This window comes from Mercenaria mercenaria, chromosome 13 (genome assembly GCF_021730395.1).
Source record: "Mercenaria mercenaria strain notata chromosome 13, MADL_Memer_1, whole genome shotgun sequence".
Taxonomy (NCBI): domain Eukaryota; kingdom Metazoa; phylum Mollusca; class Bivalvia; order Venerida; family Veneridae; genus Mercenaria; species Mercenaria mercenaria.
The window spans coordinates 44,083,471-44,108,958 of NC_069373.1; the positions used below are offsets into that span (position 1 = coordinate 44,083,471).

General features: G+C 36.2%; 1 protein-coding gene across 2 annotated transcripts; it reads right to left on the reverse strand.

Annotated features, from left to right (window-relative positions):
* Window positions 1–131: 131 nt before the first annotated feature.
* On the reverse strand, window positions 132–25,393 carry LOC123529317 (uncharacterized). Of its 2 annotated transcripts, XM_053521667.1 has the most exons (12): window positions 25,201–25,393; window positions 21,637–21,871; window positions 20,997–21,143; window positions 19,056–19,171; window positions 16,942–17,082; window positions 15,367–15,499; window positions 14,333–14,513; window positions 13,427–13,506; window positions 9,332–9,429; window positions 6,422–6,517; window positions 4,805–4,953; window positions 132–2,173 (listed from the first exon to the last, which is right to left on the reverse strand). In XM_053521667.1, the coding sequence occupies exons 1-11, from the start codon at window positions 25,381–25,383 to the stop codon at window positions 4,852–4,854; spliced, it is 1,512 nt and encodes a 503-aa protein (XP_053377642.1). In that variant the 5' UTR covers window positions 25,384–25,393; the 3' UTR covers window positions 132–2,173; window positions 4,805–4,851. The 2 variants fall into 2 exon arrangements, with proteins under 2 accessions (XP_053377642.1, XP_053377641.1); XM_053521666.1 differs by having other exon boundaries at window positions 132–4,953.
* Between the last annotated feature and the right edge of the window lie 95 nt (window positions 25,394–25,488).

Here is a 25,488-nt window from a genome sequence, read left to right on the forward strand (position 1 = left end):
AAAAGTGTCACGAATATGGCAAAAAATTAAACCACACAATACTTGGTCTCCCTCACATATCAATGATTTATCTTTAATTTATTGAGGCCCTAAATAGGAGGTTCTGCTCAAACAAAATTTACAACTCATAGTTGACATAGCAACATTTAATACTTAAAACAATAGTTATTTCAAGATACTGTAATATTATCATACCTATACATGTACAAAATACTGTATCAACTATCTGTCCTAGTAAGAAAGAATATATGGCATAATAGTGATAATATATATTTTAAAATTTTAACAAGTATCAAAATATTAATACTAGTAGTACATGTTTTTAAAAAATATACCAAATTCTTTGTATTTATATTAGAACAGTAATAGGAATGAATCATAAACAAGAGGACCATGATGGTCCTGAATCGCTCACCTCTTCCCACATGACCCAGTTTTGAGTATGACGTCGTTTTTTCTATTATTTGGCATAGTGACCTAGTTTTTGAGCTCATGTGACCCAGTTTTGAACTTGACCTAGATATTATCAAGATAAAAATTCTGACCAATTTTCAAGAAGATCCATTGAAAAATATGTCTCTAGAGAGGTCACAAGGTTTGTCTATTATTTGATCTATTGACCTAGTTATCGAAGGTACGTGACCCTGTTTTAAATTTTACCTAGATATCATCAAGGTGAACATTCTCACTAATTTTCATGAAGATCTCATGAAAAATATGGCCTCTAGAGAGGTCACAAGGTTTTTCTATTTTTATATCTACTGGCCTAGTTTTTGACCGCACGTGACCCAGTTTCGAAACTGACCTAGATATCATCAAGGTGAACATTCAGATCAATTTTCATGAAGATCCATTGAAAAATATGGCCTCTAGAGAGGTCAAAAGACTTTAATAATTTTAGACCTACTGACCTAGTTTTTGACCGCAGTTGACCAAGTTTCAAACTTGACCTAAATATTATCAAGATGACCATTCAGACCAACTTTCATACAGATCCCATGAAAAGTATGGCCTCTAGAGAGGTCACAAGGTTTTTTATTATTTGATCTACTGACCTAGCTTTTTAAGGCACGTGACCCAGTTTCAAACTTGACCTAGATATCATCAAGGTGAACATTCTGACCAATTTTTATGGAGATCCATTCACAAGTATGGCCTCTAGAGAGGTCACAAGGTTTTTCTATTTTTAGACCTACTGTCCTAGTTTTTGACTGCACATGACCCTGTTTCGAACTTGACCTAGATATCATCAAGATGAACATTCAGACCAACTTTCATACAGATCCCATGAAAAATATGGCCTTTAGAGAGGTCACAAGGTTTTTCTATTATCTGACCTACTGATCTAGTTTTTGACGGCACGTGACCCACATTCTAAACTGACCTAGATATCATCAAGATGAACATTCAGACCAACTTTCATACAGATCCCATGAAAAATATGGCCTCTAGAGAGGTCACAAGGTTTGTCTATTATTTGACCTACTAACCTAGTTTTTGAAGGCACGTGACCCACTTTCGAACTTGACCTAGATATCATCAAGGTGAACATTCTGACCAATTTTCATGAAGATCTCATGAAATATATGGCCTCTAAGGTCACAAGGTTTTTCTATTTTTAGACCTACTGACCTAGTTTTTGACCGCACATGACCCAGTTTCGAACTTGACCTAGATATCATCAAGATGAACATTCAGACCAACTTTCATACAGATCCCATGAAAAATGTGGCCTTTAGAGAGGTCACAAGGTTTTTCCATTATTTGACCTACTGACCTAGTTTTTGACCACAGGTAGGTGACCCAGTGTCGAACTTGACCTAGATATCATCAAGGTGAACGTTCTGACCAATTTTCATGAAGATCTTGTGAAATATATGGCCTCTAGAGAGGTCACAAGGTTTTTCTATTTTTAGACCTACTGACCTAGTTTTTGATAACACGTGACCCAGTTTCGAACTTGACCTAGATATCATCAAGGTGAACATTCTGACCAATTTTCATGAAGATCCCATGAAAAAAGTGACCTCTAGAGTGGTCACAAGCAAAAGTTTACGGACGGACGCACACAAGGACATCGGACACCGCGCGATCACAAAAGCTCACCTTGTCACTTTGTGACAGGTGAGCTAAAAATGACAATTGCCTCTCTATATATGTATAACATAATAATACAAGAGGACCATGATGGTCCTGAATCGCTCACCTCTTCCCACATGATCCAGTTTTGAGTATAACGTCGTTTTTTCTATTATTTGACATAGTGACCTAGTTTTTGAGCTCATGTGACCCAGTTTTGAACTTGACCTAGATATTATCAAGATAAAAATTCTGACCAATTTTCAAGAAGATCCATTGAAAAATATGGTCTCTAGAGAGGTCACAAGGTGTTTCTATTATTTGACCTATTGACCTAGTTTTCGAAGGTACGTGACCCTGTTTTGAACTTTACCTAGATATCATCAAGGTGAACATTCTCACTAATTTTCATGAAGATCTCATGAAAAATATGGCCTCTAGAGAGGTCACAAGGTTTTTCTATTTTTATACCTACTGGCCTAGTTTTTGACTGCACGTGACCCAGTTTCGAAACTGACCTAGATATCATCAAGGTGAACATTCAGATCAATTTTCATGAAGATCCATTGAAAAATATGGCCTCTAGAGAGGTCAAAAGATTTTTCTAATTTTAGACCTACTGACCTAGTTTTTGACCCCAGTTGACCCATTTTCTAACCTGACCTAGATATCATCAAGATGAACATTCAGACCAACTTTCATACAGATCCCATGAAAAGTATGGCCTCTAAAGAGGTCACAAGGCTTTTTTATTATTTGATCTACTGACCTAGTTTTTTAAAGCACGTGACCCAGTTTCAAACTTGACCTAGATATCAAGGTGAACATTCTGACCAATTTTCATGAAGATCCATTCAAGGGTATGGCCTCTAGAGAGGTCACAAGGTTTGTCTATTTTAAGACCTACTGACCTAGTTTTTGATCGCAGTTGACCCAGTTTCAAACTTGACCTATATATCATCAAGATAAACATTCAGACCAACTTTCATACAGATCCCATGAAAAATATGGCCTCTAGAGAGGTCACAACATTTTTTCATTATTTGACCTACTGACCTACTTTTTGATGGCACATGACCCACTTTCGAACTTGACCTAGATATCATCAAGATGAACATTCTGACCAATTTTTATGGAGATCCATTCACAAGTATGGCCTCTAGAGAGGTCACAAGGTTTTTCTATTTTTAGACCTACTGACCTAGTTTTAGACAGCACATGACCCTGTTTCGAACTTGACCTAGATATCATCAAGATGAACATTCAGACCAAGTTTCATACAGATCCCATGAAAAATATGGCCTCTAGAGAGGTCACAAGGTTTTTCTATTTTTAGACCTACTGACCTAGTTTTTGATCGCACGTGACCCAGTTTCGAACCTGACCTAGATATCATTAAGATGAACATTCTGACCAATTTTCATGAAGATCCATTCAAGGGTATGGCCTCTAGAGAGGTCACAAGGTTTTTCTATTTTAAGACCTACTGACCTAGTTTTTGATCGCAGTTGACCCAGTTTCAAACTTGACCTATATATCATCAAGATAAACATTCAGACCAACTTTCATACAGATCCCATGAAAAATATGGCCTCTAGAAAGGTCACAACATTTTTTCACTATTTGACCTACTGACCTACTTTTTGATGGCACATGACCCACTTTCGAACTTGACCTAGATATCATCAAGATGAACATTCTGACCAATTTTTATGGAGATCCATTCAAAAGAATGGCCTCTAGAGAGGTCACAAGGTTTTTCTATTTTTAGACCTACTGACCTAGTTTTAGACAGCACATGACCCTTTTTCGAACTTGACCTAGATATCATCAAGATGAACATTCAGACCAACTTTCATACAGATCCCATGAAAAATATGGCCTCTAGAGAGGTCACAAGGTTTTTATATTATTTGACCTACTGACCTAGTTTTTGAAGGCACGTGACCCACTTTCGAACTTGACCTACATATCATCAAGATGAACATTCTGACCAATTTTCATGAAGATCTCATGAAATATATAGCCTCTAGAGAGGTCACAAGGTTTTTCTATTTTAAGACCTACTGACCTAGTTTTTTGATCGCACGTGACCAAGTTTCGAACCTGACCTAGATATCATCAAGGTGAACATTCTGACTTATTTTTATGAAGATCCATTCACAAGTATGGCCTCTAGAGAGGTCACAAGGTTTTTCTATTTTTAGATCTACTGACCTAGTTTTTGACCGCACGTGACCCAGTTTCGAACTTGACCTAGATATCATCAAGATTAACATTCAGACTAACTTTCATACAGATCCCATGAAAAATATGGCCTTTAGAGAGGTCACAAGGTTTTTCTATTATTTGACCTACTGACCTAGTTTTTGATGTCACGTGACCCAGTTTCGAACTTGACCTAGATATCATCAAGGTGAACATTCTGACCAATTTTCATGAAGATCTTGTGAAATATATGGCCTCTAGAGAGGTCACAAGGTTTTTCTATTTTTAGACCTACTGACCTAGTTTTTGACCGCACGTGACCCAGTTTCGAACTTGACCTAGATATCATCAAGGGGAACATTATGACCAATTTTCATAAAGATCCCATGAAAAATGTGACCTCTAGAGTGGTCACAAGCAAAAGTTTACGCACGCACGGACGGACGGACTGACGGACGGACTACGGACGCTGCGCTATCACAAAAGCTCACCTTGTCACTTTGTGACAGGTGAGCTAAAAACTGTATATAAAGCTTGCAGTCCTTGTAAAATTTTTTAATATATTTAGTCCATTTTTATTTTATCCCCGTAATACCATTTTGCTAATGTGTTAGGATGGACTCCTAGTTTGTATGCTATTATAATCAGCTGGCTCAGACCTGTCACCTGAAATGAGAAAAATAGAGGAATTTATAAAGTGACTGTGTCACATTGTGATAATCAAGGGGCGTTTACAGCATTCTTTATTCAGGGCCATCTAAAACTGAATATGAATGTGCATTAACCTTTGTAGTTCCCGATTTTTTTTAAAAATCAATTTGGACAAATCACAGGCGTAGGAGCATGTGAGGGTTGCAACTCTGAGAGGTGGGGTTGGGGATAGGGCACATTGTCACCTTACCACCTCGTAAACAAGAGCACCGCCTTGCGGGTGCTGACGCTCATCTGATTTTTTTGTATAATAGAAATATTGTCCTACCCATGATTTTCTAAATCTAACAAGGGCCATCATTCTTCCAAAAAGCAGGATAGAGTTATGTTTCTTGATGTACAGCGTCCGCTTATGATGGTGAAAAACTGTTGCAAGTTTTAAAGCAATAGCTTCGATAGTTTATGAGAAAAGCTGACTTAAACATAATACTCAACCAAGAAAACTGATTTTCTAAGTCCAAAAGGGGCAATAATTATTGCAAAAAGCAGGATGGAGTTATGTTTCTTGATGTACAGGGTCAGCTTATGATCAATTCAAATAGCTTTGATAGTTTAAGAGATAACGTTGACCTAAACATAAAACTTAACCAAGAAATCTGATATTTTCTAAGTCCAAAAGGGCCCATAACTCTTGCAAAAAGCAGGATGGAGTTATGTTTCTTGATGTACAGGGTCAGCTTATGATGGTGAACAAGTGTTGCAAGTTTCAAAGCAATAGCTTTGATAGTTTAGGAGAAAAGTTGACCTAAACATAAAACTTAACCAAGAAATCTGATATTTTCTAAGTACAAAAGGGGCCATAAATCTTGCAAAAAGCAGGATGGAGTTATGTTTCTTGCTGTACAGGGTCAGCTTATGATGGTGAACAAGTGTTGCAAGTTTCAAAGCAATATCTTTGATAGTTTAGAAGAAAAGCTGACCTAAACATAAAACTTAACCAGGCAATGCTGACGCTGACACCGACGCCGATCAAGTGATGACAATAACTCATCATTTTTTTTCCAAAAAATCAGATGAGCTAAAAATGAACACGGTATGTAGTATAGACCATAGGGCATTGGAACTGGAAATGGAGACAGGTTAGACAGATTTTATATTCTATCAACAGAAATGATCGCCCTTCAATACCGTTTATGAACCCTCAAGCAAAATAACAGACTATGGCCTATTAATATATGCATCAAAATATACCGTAACAGTATATTTTGAAACGTTTTTATTAATAACAATTTTAATGATAACTTAAATATTAAAAGGCTCTATAAATCAGTTTCAAAAGCTACAAAAATTTGACAACCACAAATAGAGTACATTGTATCTGGCACATGAGTAGAACACATAGAGCTCAAACAAGGTTTGAACCAATGACCCTTGATCCCTGGCTCTTTTAACAACTGCTGAACACTTAGATATCATAACATACCTTGAAGTAGCCCCATTTTCTCCATCTTCTATATGATGTAACAATAGGAGATCCTTTGACGATACCAATATGTCCAAGTGTTTTTAACTTTTCAATCTGTGAATTATATTGAATACTACATTTCACTACTAGTATTTCATGGCTGTAACATGGCACCTAGCAGTAGTAACCTCCCCTAGTGCTGTATAGGTAACAACACACTAAATAGCTATTCTTCTTTATTCTATATCAAACTGACATATTTCCAATGGCTGCAGCACACATTAAGACCCATTTTAAATGTCTGTAACCTACATTTTCGTGAAGAATATTGTCAGTGCTGAACAAAATCAAAAGAAAAGTGGGGGTCATGTTTGATGCAAGAAATATACTTCCAGTCAAACAAACAAACTGCAAAATCAGCTGAAAAATGAGACCCCAAATTGTAGTGGTGGTGTATGATCAAAGTTTCCATGACAAATGCTTAAATGTTATTATTTCATTATGAATATACTACCTACATGTCATGCATAGATCTGTCATGTGATTTTAGCAAAGAAAATAAAGAAAATATTTAAAGCTCATAGAGCAAAAAAAAAAAACCCTGAGATCGACTATTTGAATCCACAATTATGTGACTACCATTTACCCCCCGCCATTTTCCTATTTAGCCTATATGCTGTAAGGGAAGAGCACTGCACAGGAGATTGTTTAAGTTCTAGTCAAATAAATGAGCAACTTAATAATTATTCAGAAAAGTATAAATAAGAATTATTTTGGGGGCTGGAACAAAAGGAAACCTAAACAAATATCATCAGCAAAAAAAACTTCTGTTTGTTAATATTGACAAAACTAAGCCTTATTTTCAAGCATTAAAATGTTGGAGGAACCCATATGACATAAGTTCATACACAGGCATGAACCCTGACTTCAGAAAGCCACTTGGCTGATTTCTTCACATGATCTTTTCTTGTTGAATTTAACATCACACAAACAATTATATGTCGTATTATGACTTTCAAGCTTTTGAGGGTGGATGAAGCCCAGTCCCTCTCCAAGCATAACATCATCATGGGTAGGCACCTGGGCAGAACTGCCAGCTTTTTATGGTGGAGGAAGACAAAAGGTACCCCTTCACACATTACTTAATCATGAACCGGCACCTGGGTAGAACCACTGGCCTTAACCCACAGCAATGAGGTGCAACTGTGATTCAGTGACCTTAACCACTAAGCCATGCAGGCCCTCTCCTCAAATGAAGTCCTGAGCAAAGTTCAATCCTACAGAGGTGAGGGACATGTTAAACACTTGGTCACCGGAGCCCCACCTTAACTTACTAAAATCATGTAAAATAGTCAAACTAGTAATACATACAAGAGGGCCATGATTGCCCTATATCGCTCACCTGAGTTAAGTTGCTTGCTTCAACAAATTTCTTTGCTAAAGCTTAAAAAACAAGAAAGTAGGTCAGTAGGTCATATTCATGGTCACTGCAAGTCAGTTTTAAGATTGGTGTGCAAAACTGTACATGTCATCCAAATTTCAAGGCTGTATCTTAAAAAACAAGAAAGTAGGTCAGTAGGTCAAGGTCACAGTCGGGTGACCCCCTTATCACTTGGGGTCATCCGGTAAATATAATAAACAGTCTAGGAAATATGATCTGATAATTTTTGAAGTAATTTTCCTATATAAGTCTACGTAAAACTTGGAAACCCCAGGGCAGGGCCTCTTGCACCCAGGGACATAATTCCAACAATCTTGTTAGAGATCAACTAGGCAATGATACATACAAAATATCAAAGGCATAGGCCTTGAACTTTCAGACAAGAAGTTTTTAAAGTTTTTTCCTATATAAGTCTATGTAAAACTTGGGACCCCAGCCTCTTGCACCCCAGGGGCATAATTTGAAAAATTTTGGCAGTAGACCACTAGGCAATGCAACATATCAAATATCAAAAGCATAGGCCTTGCAGTTTCAGGCAAGAAGATTTTTAAAGTTTTTCCTATATAAGTCTATGTAAAACTTGGGAACCCTGGGTGGAGCCTCTTTTCAACTCGGGGGCATAATTTGAATAATCTTGGTAGAGGACCACTAGGCAATGCAACATACCAAATATCAAAAGCCTATGCCTCGCAATTTCAGACAAGAAGATTTTTAAAGTTTTTCCTCTATATGTCGATGTAAAACTAGGGACCCCTGTGGCAGGGCCTCTTTTCATCCCAGGGTAATAATTTGAACAATCTTGGTAGAGAACCACAAGGCAATGCTACATACCAAATATTAAAAGCCTAGGTCTTGTGGTATCAGACAAGAAGATTTTTAAAGTTTTTTTCCTATACAAGTCTGTATATAATCCATGTGACCCCCCCTGGGTGGGGCCATATTTCACTCTAGGGGGATCATTTGAACAATCTTGATAGAGGCCCACTACATGATGCTACATACGAAATATCAAAGCCCTAGGCCCTTTTGTTTTTGACAAGAAGAGTTTCAAAGTTTTTCCCTATATAAGTCTACATAAACCATGTGACCCCCGTGGTGGGGCCATATTTGACCCTAGGGGGATAATTTGAACAATCTTGGTAGAGGTCCACTAGATGATGCTACATACTAAATATCAAAGCCCTAGGCCTTGTGGTTTTGGACAAAAAGATTTTTGAAGTTTTTCCTTTCGGTTGCCATTGCAACCAGAGTTCTGTATGGAATTCAATTCTTTGAGCAATTTTTAAAGAAGACCATCCAAGGATCATCCCTGTGAAGTTTCATCAAAATTAACTTGGTGGTTTAGGAGGAGATGTTGTTTAAAGGAAAGTGTGGACAGCCGGATGCCGGACGGTGAGCGATCAAAATATTTCCCCCTGAGCCTTTGGCTCATGTGAGCTAATAACGCATGCAGTAAAAACTGCAAAGTAAGACCGGTCCTGTCATACCAGTATGTAGTCTTCCATAAGGAAATACGGAGGAAATCCGCCAGCTGTTTTGTATGTTCTCTTTTTCATAAACAATGCTTGATCACCATACGGCTTCTCTGGAATGAAAACGCATAAATTTACTAAAATATAAATTCGCTTGAGTCTGACATAAAGCTCACAAATTTTTATCAGCATTCTTCACCAATAGTTAGAAATAATTTCATTTAGTGTTTCCTTGGGTAAGAGCAAATAGAGATCTAAGTGCACATAAATAAGGTGTAAAAAAAATTGCTTGTTTCCGGTATCCCGACCTACCCTAAATTTTTGGCCCAACCAGTGTTTTTAATAAAAAGTTGCAAAACTGTATTTCTTATGCTTTAAACATGGTAAGAGATGTTAGAAATCAACTAACTAATGCTCTAAAGGCATAACCCCCTTATTTGTATTCATTTTTTGACACAAAAATAATTTCCAAAATGTCCCACTTACTAACAAGAGGGTCATGATGACCCTGGATCGCTCACCTCAGTAATATGAGTCACATGTTTCAAATAGCAAACTGATGCTAAAATATTAAGAAGATAGTTCAGTTGGTCATATTCATGGTAACTGAAAGTCAGTTTTAAGATCAGTGTGCAAAACTGCACACATCATCAGAATTTCAAGACTGTATCTTGAAAAACAAGAAAGTAGGTCAGTAGGTCAAGGTCACAGTCAAGTGATCCCTAATCGCTTTGGGTCATCAGGTAATTATAACTAAACAGTCTAGGAAATATGATCTGACAATTTTTAAAGTATTTTTTTCTGTATTACCCATAATCATAACAATTGACCCCCAGGGTGGGGCCTCTTTTCACCCCAGGGGCATAATTTGAACAACTAGTTAGAGATCCACCAGACAATGCTACATACCGTATATCAAAGGCCAAGGCCTTGAACTTTCAGACAAGAAGATTTTTTTCCCCTACATACATGTAAGTCTATCTTAAACTTGGTACCGCAAGGGCAGGGCCTCTTTTCACCCAAGGGACATAATTTAAACAACTTTGGAAAAAAAAACACTAGGAAAGGCAACATATCAAATATCAAAAGCCTAGTCCTTGCAGTTTCAGGCAAGAAGATTTTTAAAGTGTTTTTCCTATATAAGTCTATGGTAAACTTGAGACCCCCGGGGCAGGGCCTCTTTTCTCTCCAGGGGCATAATTTGAATAATTTTGGTAGAGGACCACAAGGCAATGCTACATACAAAATATCAAAGGCCTAGGTCATGTGGTTTTAGACAAGAATTTTTTTTTTAAGTGTTTTCCTATATAAGTCTATGTAAAACTTGTGACCCCAGGGCAATGCCTCTTTTCATCCCAGGGGCATAATTTGAACAATCTTGATAGAGGACCATAAGATGATGTCACATGCCAAATATCAAGGCTCTATGCTTTGCGGTTTTGGGCAAGAAGATTTTTTAAGTTTTTCCTTTTGGTTGCCATGGCAACCACAGTTCTGCATGGAATTTAATTCTTTGAACAATTTTGAAAGGGACCACCTAAGGATCATTCCTGTGAAGTTTGGCGTAATTCTGCCCAGTGGTTTTCAAGAAGAAATTTTTTAAGAAAATGTTCACGGACACACAATGCACAACGGACATTGAGCAGTCACAAAAGCTCACCATGAGCCTTTGGCTCAGGTGAGCTAATAAAAAAACAAAAGCTGTCACAGGAAACAGAGCGCTTGACTATTTCGGTGCTGGATAGTGAAACTGGGCACTGGAAACTGGAGCTGTCACTGGAGAGTTTAATGTCTCCTATGGTGAATGAAGATATTGCACAATAACTTGAGTCTGTGTCAAAAATATTAAGGTACTAGAAGATGCTTTTGTTGAAAAGAGCATGTCTTCCCCAATGCATAGTTGTATAGGCAAGAAGTCAATAGGGGACAGAAGCAAAAGTCAAAGAGACACTGATGGTTGGCTGCAATAGGGATCATCTACTTGGCATGTCCAAGGATGAAATGGTTTTCCACGTTCAGGCTGCTGTGACCTTGACCTTTGATGGAGTAACCCAAATAACAATGGGGTCGTCTACTCCATAAGCCCTGCCACCCTATGAAGTGCTAAAGTTCTAGGTCAAATGGTTCTCCAGTTATTGACTGGAAATGAAGTGTGATGGACGGCCAGGGTAAAAACAATATGTCTCCCCCAGTGCGGTTGGAGGAAGGGGGGGGGGGGGGGGGGGGGGGGGGGGACATAATAAGAGAGATAAAGAAAAAGTGTATCAAAACACTAAATAAGTATAATTCTAAGCAAAAAGGGGGGATAATTCATAAAATATTTGTGCAAGAGTTATGCACCTTGTGTCATATGATGTGGGTGATGATGTGGAACAACTACTTCAAGTTTGAATCAAATCCATTCAGTAATAAGAGATATAGTGAAAATGCATCAAAATTAACCTTAAATTCTAAGTAAAAGGGGGCATAATTCATGAAATATTGGTGCCAGGGTTATGCACCTTGTGTCATATGATGTGGGTGATAAGGTTGAACAACTATTTTAAGTTTGAATCAAATCCATTTAGTAATAACTGATATAGAGTGAAAGTGTATCAAAACTTTAACCTGAAATTGTAAGTAAAAAGGGGGGATAATTCATGAAATATTGGTGTGAGAGTTTTCCCCTTTGTGTCATATGATGTGCGTGATGATGCTGACAACTCTTTTAAGTCTGAATCAAATCCATTTAGTAATAACTGAGATACAGCGAAAGTGTATCAAAACTTTAACCTGAAATTCTAAGTAAAAAGGGGGGATAATTCATGAAATATTGATGCAAGTGTTATGGTTCTTGTGTCATATGATATAAGTGATGATGCTGAACAACTCTGAAAAACTATGTTAAGTTTGAATTAAATCCATTTAGTAATAATTAAAACAGAGTGAAAGTGCATCAAAACATTAACCTGAAATTCTAAGTAAAAGTGGGGGATAATTCAGGAAAAATTGGCGCCAGACTTATGGACCTTTTGTCATATAATGTGGGTGATGATGTGGAACATTTATTTTAAATTTGAATCAAATCCATATAGTAATAACTGGGATAGAGTGAAAGTGCACCAAAACTCTAACCTGAAATTCTAAGTAAAAAGGGGGATAATTCATGAAATATTGGTGTGAGTGTTATAGCCCATTTGCCAGATGATGTGGGTGATGATGAGGAATAACTCTTTTGAGTTTAAAGCAAATCCATCCAGTAATTACAGAGATAAGGAGAAAAAAGAGAAAGAGTAAAAAAAACTTTAACCAAGTTGAGGATGTGGAAAGACACCAATGCCAATGCCGGGGTGAGTAGGATAGCTCTCCATATACTTCATATTGTCAAGCTAAAAAACAAAAAAAAATTTTTACCAACCTACCTAGTACCTACCCTAATTTTTTTGAGCATGTTGCCGTAAACAAACAATTTTTTTTTTATGTCTAAAGAAGCAGATATATTCTTTATCTTTCACCAATCAATTTGTTTTTATTAATTGTATTTAAGAGTACAACAGTCTGACATATCAAACAAAATACTGTAAATATTAAGGATATATTACTACTGTAAATGCTTTCAGTGTCTGTCACTTTAGAAGACTGGTGAATCCTTCCGAAGAATCACTGACCTTTGCAGATGCCAAAGGACAGAATACTACATTTCTTGTGTGCTTCTTTTTGTTGGGGTCTGCCCCATTTAAATTGATTTTTCAACAGTATTTCAGTTTTAAAATGTCGTCAGTTTAGCTTAGGTATTGATATATAACCAGTATTAATTTATTTGCAAACAACTGAAAAATTCCCAAATAAAAACTGAGGTTCAGGACAAAAGACCTTAGATGTATTGACTTCAGCGGGTACGAGTCTCACTCGGGGCATTGAATTCTTGCTCCATCATTAAAGCTGGAAAGTCATCATTTGACCTGTAATTGTGTTGGTGTGACTTCAAACCCCCTCTCCCCTCCCCTCCCATATATGGCAAGTTTTTTAAATTTCCTCAGATCTGAGCTAATCTATCCCCTCAAAAAAAAAAAAATAATAAAATAAATATGTGCACATGTCCTCAGAAATATGAATACAATATCTTCTTACCATATTTTGAGGCTCGTAAATTTGCCCCCCATACTAATCCCTTCATCTGTAATATAAACCACCATGGCTCGGATCTTTTTCTGCAAATAATAATGCTTATATTGACCTTTTAATATGTCTGTTTTGTAATCTTACAAAATGTACTTTAACCTTTAGCCTGCATGCGACTAGTTATTATGCATTTGCGACCAGTGCAGACCAAAATTAGGCTAATCATGGTCTGCACTGTTTGCTATTCAGTCAGTAAATTTTCAGTGAACACCCCTTTGAATAATAAATGGTATTACCCAAACTAAACGATGGACCAGTTCATTTTAGAAATTTAGCAGGGTAAAGGTTAAAACAAGAGCTGTCAGAAGGACAGCATGCTTGTTTACCAACATAGTAATATAATGTATATGAGATATGAGATGTATATGTGATATAAGTAAGTCTGGAAGGTGTAAAAAAATTGTTGGGTGGGTAGGGGTGGTAGGAATGGATGAGATGATGTAAGATTTTTGTAATATATATATAAATATTTTTTTCAAAGTTGACCTATATAAGAATGTAGAACAAGCATGAGAATGCAAGTTCATAAATCAGTTGAAAATTGGTAGATGGGTCAAAGGCTGCCACCTAAAGCCTCCTGTAGTCCAGGGTAAATCTCTGTAGGGGGTCATGGTAGGCAAAACAGTACCTACTCCCTCTCCTACACCTCTCAACAATCTCAGATTTGCATCAGTCTCAAAAATCTCAAATCCTGGTGGACCCTCCCTGAATTAATACCCAGACAGGCATGAGTTGTCTTCCTCCATATGAAAGTCATGTCTCGTGCAACTTAAAACTAAACCAAATGAAACAAGCAAAGCATGTGTAAATGAGTAACTTTTAAAAAGAAAATTTTTTTGCAGAAAACTTACTCACAAATCACTATCTTCTAAGACATCTAGTTGAAATGGGAAAGCCCCTGCAACAACACCTGGGGTCTCCAGACATTCAATGGCAAGAACATCAAAGTTCTTTGGTAATTTTGTATCAGCATGCAGAAATAAATAATTAGTTCCCGATGCTGCTGTAACACCAGTGATTAACTGATTTCCTCTCCCTGTAAATACAGTATAACCTCTGCTAAATTTCTAAAATGGACTGGTCCATCATTCAATTTGGGCAGTACCACTTATCATTAAAAGGCGTGTTCACAGAAAATTTACTGACTTAATAGCGAACAGAGCAGACCACGATCATGCACTGGTCGTAAAGGCAAAACCACTTGCTGCCAGCAGGCTAAAGGTTAATGATTTCTCATTATTACGTTTCACATTTGAAATAACTCTTAGTTAATAATGATAGTACTAAACATCTGCAAAGCAACAACTTCTACACAATAAACCCACTGAGTTAAAGTCCAAATGAGCCACGCCATGAGAAAACCGACATAGTGCGTTTGCGACTAGCATGGATCCACACCAGCCTGCACATCTGCGCAGTCTGGACAGGATCCATGCCATTCGCTTTCAAGGCCTATTGCAATTAGAGAAACCATTAGCGAAAAGCATGGATTCTGACCAGACCGTGCGGATGCGCAGGCTGGTCTGGATCTATGCTGGTCGTAAATGCACTATGTAGGTTTTCTCATGGTGAGGCTCAAATGGTGTTCACTCCGGAAAGCTTTTTGTTTTCTTTTGATTACTTCATGAAATTGTAAAGTATCCTGATGAAATCAGTCAAATTTAGAAAATCTTTACAGTACTGGTACAACTTTAACTTAATGTCTTTTTATTTCAATATGGATTTAACTAAAATAAGTTGAACTAAATAGTTCTTACAGCATAAGTCTTTCAGCTACCTTATAGTTACTAAAAATAGTAAATCATTTAAACATATCATTCTGTGTACATTTAATACTCTTCAATGAATCAGTTTTAGGCAAATCAGTGAAATATAAACAGCATAATTACCAGGTTTCGACTGAATCATTCTTACTATCACAGGCGATGTTTTACTGAACTCCTTTACAACATCTTCACTTTTATCACAGCTGCCCCCATCACAGATTATTATCTCCCTTACATTTTTCAAGTTACTGCAAGACTGTTAAAAAAACAAAATTGGATTTTCCTTTCAAAGTAATATTTCAATAGAATAATTTCCCATAAAAAAAACAACTGTAAGTGTAATGAGTGTGGATATTAGTGTGTATATGACATCACAGCATTTGTGAGTTGGTAGTGTTTCGTTATGTAATCACAAGCTACTTGATTGTTCAACTTACGTCTTATTTCAGTTTAATGGATTAGAATCTGGACAATGATCGTCAATCAATAAAAATAACGGGAATAAAACGTCGTCATCCTTACACTTGAGCCTTAAACTCAATCTACAGAGAGAATAAGGAATCAGTAAATCATCAAAGAGGTAATCCTAGAAAAGTAATCAGATTTTGTCTTCCAGGGCCTCCATTAAGTTCAAAACATATGCACTGCTTTTATCGTTAACTGCCACCTAACAGACAAGAGCCATGATTTAGACGTAATTTTGTATGTTATTTGTTGCAAATTATAAATCTCACAGCCACTTTTAAAGAAATATTCCTTAAGATTTTTTTTCAGAAGTAAGACTGCATATTCATTTACTGTAACTACAGAGTACACAAGAGCACCGTCTACAGGTGCCATCTCTTGTCTGCAAGTGCTGGACAATATGTAAGAAAAGAGTTCAGATTTTCTAAGTACAAATAGGTGCCATAAATCTAACAAAATGCGGGTTAGAGTTATGGTTCTTGGCCTACATAGTCCCCTAATGATGATAAACAAGTGTGCAAAGTTTCTAAGCTGTAGCTCTTACAAATTTTTGAGAAAAGGTGGACCTAAACAAAAAAAAATTTAACCAAGAACTCAAATTTTCTAAGTATAAAAAGGGCCAAAACTCTACCACAAAGCATATCAGAGTTATGGTTCTTGACCTACATAGTCCCCTAATAATGACAAACAAGTGTGCAAAGTTTCAAAGCTGTGGCTCTTACAGTTTTTGAGAAAAGGTGGACCTAAACAAACATTTTAACCAATGCAGACGCCAATGATCAAGTGACGACAATACCTCGTAGATTTTTTTTAAAACTCAGATGAGCTAACAAGAGTGAGGACATCATTGTATGACACATGCCCCATGAAAATGCTTCATAAAAAAATAATACAAAGTACAAAAAATGGGCATAACTAAAAATATATCGGACATGGCCACTTACATTTGTATGTTTTCCGTTCGATGAAAAAGATGTTGCAGTTCTGAGAGGGTAATATGAAAAATATTCACCCCTTGAAATATTAATATCGATTGTAGCACCATATTTATGTTTTCTCAAGAAGAACAATTTTTCATGTTACCCTCTAAGGAATGCAATACTAGTATTTATATGATAAACACTTTACTTCAACAACAAGAATGTCAACAGCATTAGCCACATAATAAAGGGAAAGAAGTTAGCTGTACTTTATATCATACATTGTACTTAAATAAATAGACATTTACCTTACCTGTATAACATTATTTAACATTTTTGTAATATTTTTCTCCTCGTTAAGTGTGGGTACAATAATACTCCATGTTGTATCGCATAATTCATCCCTGGAAATACCAACTTCTCTTTCAAATACTGCAATATCTTCTTCTGTATCCTTGACAACAAGAAATTACCAAATAGTATGAAATAAATGAAAGGTTACTTGAGGCAGTGGATCCCTAATGACAATTGGCAATTGCCGTTAAATTACGTGTACTCCATATGAGCCACACCATGAGAAAGCCAACATAGTGCATATGCGACCAGCATGGCTCCAGACCAGCCTGCACATTCAAAGACTACTGCAATTCGAGAAACCGTTAGCGAACAGTATGGATCCTGACCAGACCGCGCAGATGTGCAGGCTGGTCTGGATCCATGCTGGTCGCACATGCACTATATTGGTTTTCTCATGGCGTGTATGGCAAGCCAATTGTCCAATAATTACGCGAACCCTAGTTCACGGTCGAAAAACTAGGATTAACGATCGATAAACTAGGTTTTTCGAACGTAAAACTAGGTTTTTCGAATACTAACCTATATTTTCGAGCGAAAACATAGGATAACGCCGTGAACCATAGTTCACGCTCGTAAATGTAGGTTCACGATTGTAAACCCCAGTTCACAGTCGTAAACATAGGTTCACATTCGTAAACTATGGTTTACGAGTGTGAACCGGCGTTTACGAGCATTAACATAGAATAACGATCGTAACAAGGATAACGACCGAAACTCATAGTTCAATCGAGTAAACCTAGTTTATCAAATGTAAACCATGGTTTACGGTCGATATATTAGAATTATAGAATCAACAATGAATTTCGGGCACGAACATGGGTTTACGGCCATGAACCTATGTTTACGGTCGTGAACCTATGTTTATGACCGTGAACCATAGTTTACGGACCTGAACCTATATTTTCGAGCGTGAACCTATGTTAACGAACGTGAACTTGGGTTTACGAGCGTGAACTTAGGTTAACGTTCAATAAACCAGGTTTTTAAAATACTAACCTATTTTTTCGAGCGAAAACATAGGAGAACATCGTAAACCATAGTTCACGCTCATAAACGTAGGTTCACGTTCGTAAACCCAAGTTTACGGTTGTAAACATAGGATAACGACCGAAATTCTTAGTTCAATCAAGAAACCTAGTTTATCGAACGTAAACCTGGGTTCACGAGCGTGAACTATGGTTTACGCCCGATATCTGATGTTTTCATTCAAAAATATAGGTTAGTATTTGAAAAACCTAGTTTTACGTTCGAAAAACCTAGTTTATCGGTCGTTAATCCTAGTTTTTCGACCGTGAACTGGAGTTCACGTAATTATTGGACAATTGGCTTGCCATAGGCGTGGCTCATATGTGAATTTCGCATTATCTGTTTGTTACGAAAAAACATTTCCAGTATGAACCAAACTAACGACTATAGGATGCCAAGAATATGTGAATACACAAAAAATTGTCAACTGTCCTTGCAAGCCTACTACCTTAAATATAGATATAAATCCGATTTAACTATTTCATTACTTCTGTAGAGAAAATGTGTGTGTGCTAATAGCAGTTAAAACTAGCAGTTTTTGTAAAGACAAATAATACAAATGTTCATCAGTAATTTATTTCTTCGTGTATTTTTATGATATTTGTTCCAATATACACAGTATAATACAGCTTACATTTTCAAACAATTCTGATCTGATGAAAAACCTTGGAAATGAAGGTTTCTAAGCAATTTGTAAAATAATAGAATTTTATTATTTCAGGGAAAAAATGTCACTTCATATTTGATACTTTCATACTTTTAATACCTCTAATATTTAGGCAGTTTGGAGGATACTTGTTTTAAATGCAAGATCAAAATATTGTTAACTTAGTAAAAATCAGATTCAATATTTTCAAAAGTTTCAGAGCATCTATTTAAATTGTAATTTTGATAGTATATGTAAAACAAACAAATTTTCTATATATTTCAGGTATTTTCATTGGCTTAAGTCGAAAGTCCTCCACGTACATCAAACTTAAATTTAAAACAAAAACTAATTTGAAGATGGAACAATTACATTGTTTTATTAAAATTATTACTAACCACATCTTGTAAAATAACTGGCAGTATTGAAACAGATGCCTGTAGAGTTTCTGCTTTATTTATCTGTTGTAGAAATACTTTGTCTGTGCCCCATTCTATATCTTCAAAAACATCATCTGTGAAAAAATCATTTTAGCTTTAATGAATGTCACAAAGCACTTAAATATACTGGCTGAAATACTTCAACATTTAGGTTGAATTGCACTAAATGCTGATCCTTAAATTTTCTATGTAAAAAATGCACAATGATCCGTGTTATCACACATAATCAGACCCATGTTAGATTACAAATTTTTACCTCATTTCAGGAATGATGTCCCTACTCATTTTGAAAACTGACATAAAATGAACATAGGCACGGGTTGTGTAACTTTGAAGAGAGATTTCCCTGTCACATTTATTTACAATAGAATCACATCAAATTACACTGCTGCGACCTGGCGTTGCTTTGCAAACTGAATCTCAGTCTACATCAAATGCAACCTTCTCTCCTAATTTTTTTTGTAAGCAAATGTCAAAACTACAGTCACAATGAAATTTAAACAAAAACTGGCATTAATATATACCTCTATAATTGCTATCACAAGTAAAAACTTTGTCTTCTATAACTTTTCCGACATTATTAAAGTGTCTTGACCAGATGCTTTGTGCATTGATTCTTTCAATAGTGGTTAGGCTTATTCCACTAGTAAGTAATATTAGGTTGTCTCAGCAGAAAAGAATTAAACGGCATGACATATAAAAAAAAATTAAGTTTACAGAGAATCTGTATTATTCATGCAGGATTAATTTTGGGGTAATTTCATGTTTGTGAAATAAAAAATAAAAGTCCTAACAAAAAAATCTTTTTTTCATGTCCTCCTGAAATAAAAACTTTGGGCTGGAAATTCCATGATTTTTACTAAAACTGCTTTTTTTGTAGATATATGAATTCATGGACTTTCAACTTTTGAAGATAATATGAAGCAAGAATTTAATTTGTTCACTGTCATTTAACAACATGAATTAAAGAAAATATAAAATCCATAAAAACAGTCCCAAATGAATATCAATGATTTCACAGTATATTAAATTATTCAGCCTCGAATAATACCTACTTGCAGCTTACTGAAATATTCTCTGAGTGGGCTCCTGTGGAAAAAAATAAGGGCTGGCTACAAAGTTATTAAACTAAAATTGGAGACCAGTTTCAAAACAGCTCACTCCCATTCTTTTTGTTGGGTTTAACGTCATGCTGACATATATATGTGATATGGCAACTTTCAAACTTTGATGGTGGATGAAGATTCTAGGTGCCCTACCATGCATTATTCCATCAAAGGCAGGCACCTGGATAAAACCACCAACTTTCCATAAGCCAGCTGGATGGCTTTCCTGCATGAATAATTCAATGTCACTAGTGAGTCACGAACTCACATCGGTGAGGGGCAAGTGGTCATCTGTCAATTTCAAATTTATGCAAAGAATCAACCAATAAGATGCTAGAGTTTCCAAAACTGAAAAAGGCATGGTGCCGAATTGTTGATAAAATGAACAGAGAAATTGTTGTTAATATTGGCTGTTCTTGATCTTTTTAGTATCAGACAGATATCCTAAACTCAGATTTAACCTTTACCCTGCTAAATTTCTAAAATGGACTGGTCTATCACTCAATTTGGGCAGTACCATTTGTTATTCACAGGGGTGTTCGCTGAAATTTTACTGACTGAATAGCAAACAGTGCAGACCATGATCAGCACAGTTGTGCAGGCTGATCTCGGTCTGCACTGGTCACAAAGGCAGAATCACTTGCTGCAAGCAGGCTAAAGGTTAAAATCTTGGAGCCTGCTGCCTAGAGTAAGGGTTACTTCTCTTTAAAGCTTCCCTTATTATCATACTGAAAAATAAACAAATGAAGCAAACCTTCAGATTTATAGTTTTACAGGTTTGGAAAAACCTTACCAATATATCTTTTAGCATTTTTATTGAACCCTATAAGGTAATATCCTCCATCTTCTGCCTTCCCAATCACCATATCAGTCCTTGGTTTAGACAAAGCCTCAAATGCTTTAACAACAACGGTCTCAGTAATGCCTGGTATGTCTGCACCTAAAGACAAAAGGATGGTGTGTGACAGCACTGTGCATTGGTTTGAAAAAATAAAAAAGGAAGTGAATTTGTTATGCAGTGTCCTTAAGTAAATGATTATTTGAACTGTCATAGCCTCCAGAATAGCACTGTAAAGTCCTTTCAATAAAGGAAGAAGTTTGTTAAAATTCTGCTTTAATTCACAGCACTGGTATTTTGATTTGTGATGTATGCCCAAGAAATGTGCTATAAGTAACAACAGTAATCTTAAGGGCTTCAGGATCATGCATAAAAATATCGCCTCGAATATAATTTCACTAAAAACAAGAATAAAGCCTGTTTTTTTATGATAGTCAATTCATTCATTTTAACTAGTTTAGTACATCAAAAATGAGTTTGGAAAACAGAATGTACAAGATATAGCAGGTCTAACCAAAATAACTTTCTCCCTTACCTATAACAACAACACGTTCATTGCCACTGCAGGTCTAACCAAAATAACTTTCTCCCTTACCTATAACAACAACACGTTCATTGCCCCTGCTGAAACTATCTTTCACAGCAAATTTTAGTTTCTCTCCAAGTGAGTTGCCAGTCTGTGGTCTGTAAACACAAGGAAGACCCCATAACTTCCTGTCAAGCCAGTCATGCATCTGAGCCTGTGTGCCACCATTATACTGTAGGGTTACATTAACAGCCTTGTTCAAACTGTTATACACTTTCTGAAGCGTCTGAAGCACATGTTCAGTCTGAAATTTAAAAGTAAAAACACCGTCATATGAATGAAAAAGAGCAGGCTGACTTTGGAAATTAAAAATAAGAAACTACTGCCACAAAATGTTTATACCTTATTTTTTAATATTTCCTTCTATATCATGCAGCAGCTTCTCTCTCTCTCTCTCTCTCTCTCTCTCTCTCTCTCTGAAGAGGCTAAAATATGGTTGTGTAAAACAGGTTTTGCTCTATATAGATTAATATATTAAGATTCTTAGAGCTAATGGAAAAGAAAATATATGCCTTTACAGAGTAGTTCATAAACTTGTTAAATAATTAATTCTTTTTAATTTTCTTAAAAGCCGAAAAATATTTATAATTCTTATACAATATGCTAATGTTCTAAAAGGATGGCATGCATATATTGGTTACACCTTTCAAATCTAATTATAACATAAACATAATACAATGTATCATTCAGTTTTCTATTATAAGATCGCTTAAAAACTTTAATTAAGTTTTTTCTACATCATGATGCACACCAGATCCAAACAATAAGGGTACTTGTATTTGAGCCAAGCCATGGGAAAACCAACATAGACTGCGGTTGCGACCAGCATGGATCCAGACCAGCCTGCGCATCTGCGCAGTCTCATCAGGATCCATGCTGTTCGCTTTCAAAGCCTATTGCAATTAAAGAAACTGTTAGCGAACAGTATGGATTCTGGCCAGACTGTGCGGATTTGCAGGCTGGTCTGGATCCATGCTGGTCGCAAATGCACTATGTTGATTTTCTCATGGCATGGCTCATTTATAATCAAGCCATAGTAGTCTGAAATGCTATCCATAAGACACTGTTAGTCTATCTTTAAAAGAAATAACCCCCTATATATAATATAAAAAGATCCAAATATATATAAAACATGTTTCAAATATACATGGGATTAATTTTTAAAAGGATAGACATTTTTTAAAAGATAGATTTCTGGTGTCTTAGCCTAAGGCCATACCAAATTGATTCATGGTTCTTCGGAAAATTTTCAAAAAAAATGGGTGCGAGCGAGCGAAAATTTTTTTTTTTTTTTTTTCTCAATTTTGATTTTTTCAGAGGCGGGTAGCTTTTACATGGAGCGAGCGGGTATTTTTTTTTTTTTTTTGCAGTTATGATTATACATGAAGTCAACATTTCTTTAAGAATAACACAGAACTTAAACATTTATAGTGTGACTAAGACAGTAGATAGCTTTTCTGTATGTTTTAAAGACTACATGAATGGTTTTGCAAATAAATTCTTGCTAAAACTCACTGAATCACTTTGTTTTTATTTTGTATTTATAATTACTGAGGGATGAGTGTCTTATTTTTAATTTTGATTGTTCTACATTAATCTGAAGGCGTGCCCATTTAACGGCAGAGGATGAGGAATATTTAAGACAAAACAGGCACCCAAGTGGAATAACATATCTTCTGAAATCCAGTTAGATGGCTTCGACACATGAGCAACTTTGTGCCCCTAGTGAAACTCCAAACGGTAGAGGTGAGGGGAAAGTAATAAATCACTTGACCAATGAGACCAAACGGAGTTGGGCACACAAATGCTTCGACACTGCTCGAATCCATTGGAATAATTTCTTAACAGATAAGCTTAGCTTAAGTTTTTGTGGTAGAGGTTCATTTCAGTCAAAAATGATAACAGACGGACAAAAAATGATCCCAATATGGCCACTCTTTAAAAGTGTTATTTGTTGTGCTTTGATTGACCAAGAAATTTTGAGTTGGGAAAGTCTGTTTTTTCAGATTCTTTCTTTCAATCAATTCACAGCCAATTAATATACAAACAGGAAAAATTGGGGTTACAATACGACAGAAATTATTTTTTATATCTACACAACTTACTTGAAAAGCTGAACATTTTTTAAAAATGAATATATGCATTTTGATAGAATATCTGACTGCCGTACTAAAGAAGTTACGTTCAAAACGATTTGGGCCCCGAGACAATTAATGTGATGGATCCATCAGTCAGGATCTGTGAACAAACTTTTTTTTCAAGAAAGCACTGGCTTTGGCTCTAGATCTAAAATATTTAACTAAACACACTGATAACAAATGGTTTGAAAACTTTATCTGAACAATATTTCTATGTTTAATTGAAATATTTTCAATTTGAATCCCCGTGGCCGTGCACGTCTTACAAGTCAAACTTTGTTCTTTTCACTGTATAATTTGAACAATCGTAGAACGTGCCTACTTCATCACCTACCGGCACATCGAAGGACATGTGTGGCACTAGCACAGACACTTCAGATTTAAAACAAATGATGAACAACACCATAATTCCTGACTTTTTGAGTTTGTGTCATCAGCTACATGTATTACGAACGCATGGATTCCGATCAATATCACTTTGACGCATTAAAACAGCGATAAAACCTGTTTACCGTTATCATTCCTGACCGCGTAATCAGAAAAAAAAAAAAATTTTGGCGATTTTTATGTACGTGCAGGCGGGTGAAATTTTTTTTCTTTTTCTCGGGAATGAAATCATTGATGCGGTAGTTCCGACGAACGACAAATCAATTTGGTATGGCCTAAGGGACAGAGTTTTAGACTCCTGTGATTGAACATTATAGCTTTCTGATACGCCACACCCCCTTAAGAGAATTTCTAAAACAATCTGATTTTGTAATAAAACATGTTTTTTGACAAAGACCTGTGCTCAATTTTATTTTTGAATGTTTAAAATATTAGATGACAACTGGGTTCGGCAGTTGAACGGCTGGGGCTGAAGTGTCTGCAGTCAGTACTGGTTGGCGACCCAGAATTTCGGACGACCCAAAAATCCAGACAGTCGCGTAAACGCTTATTTCGGCATTCTGTTTGATCATTTGTTGACAAGTACACAGATGCTTGGGGTACTCACCTACAATCTGCTAAATGCAGACGAGAAAATTACATGTTTTAAAATAATCAAAATGGGTATATAGTGCCAGGCTTAAAATTGAATTGTCCATAATTTATTTCTTCAGTTATCAAACATTATAATCAGTTAAATGTAAACAAGGTAAACATGTCTTTTTATAATTAACACTGACCTAAAAGTGACTCTGCGAGCCTGAAATGATGATAATTAGCGTTTTCCTACTGTCCGATTTCCGGGTCCTGCAATACGCTAAAAACGGGCCTCAGTGATGTGTTCAGTTTATTTTTTCGATAAAAACAGATTCGCGTTTTGTGACACCGAAGAACTGAACTTGATTCAGGTTATATTTTTTGGATCTTGCATTAAAAATGAAAATATGACATCTGAAAAGGTTGTAAAATTGTCCGAATCTAGGTCGCCAACCCTGCAGCATCTCCTCACCATACAAACTTGCAACCTGGCTGCCCCAGCAGAACCAAGTGCTGGTATCAGTCGAGTCTTAGCCTTACCAGCGACTGGGTACCTAGTAAATACTATGACCTCATTTTTCCTCCGTTTCATGAATCTAAAAATACACAAGACAAATAATACTGAGACTGAGACAATCTGCATGACATCCACCATGTTTTGATCATGTGACTGCTATCTAACCTCGCTTGTGTTATTCATTGTGAAATATACTTTGGTATACTTTTATGACAAAAATTATGTCAAATAGTATACTTATAA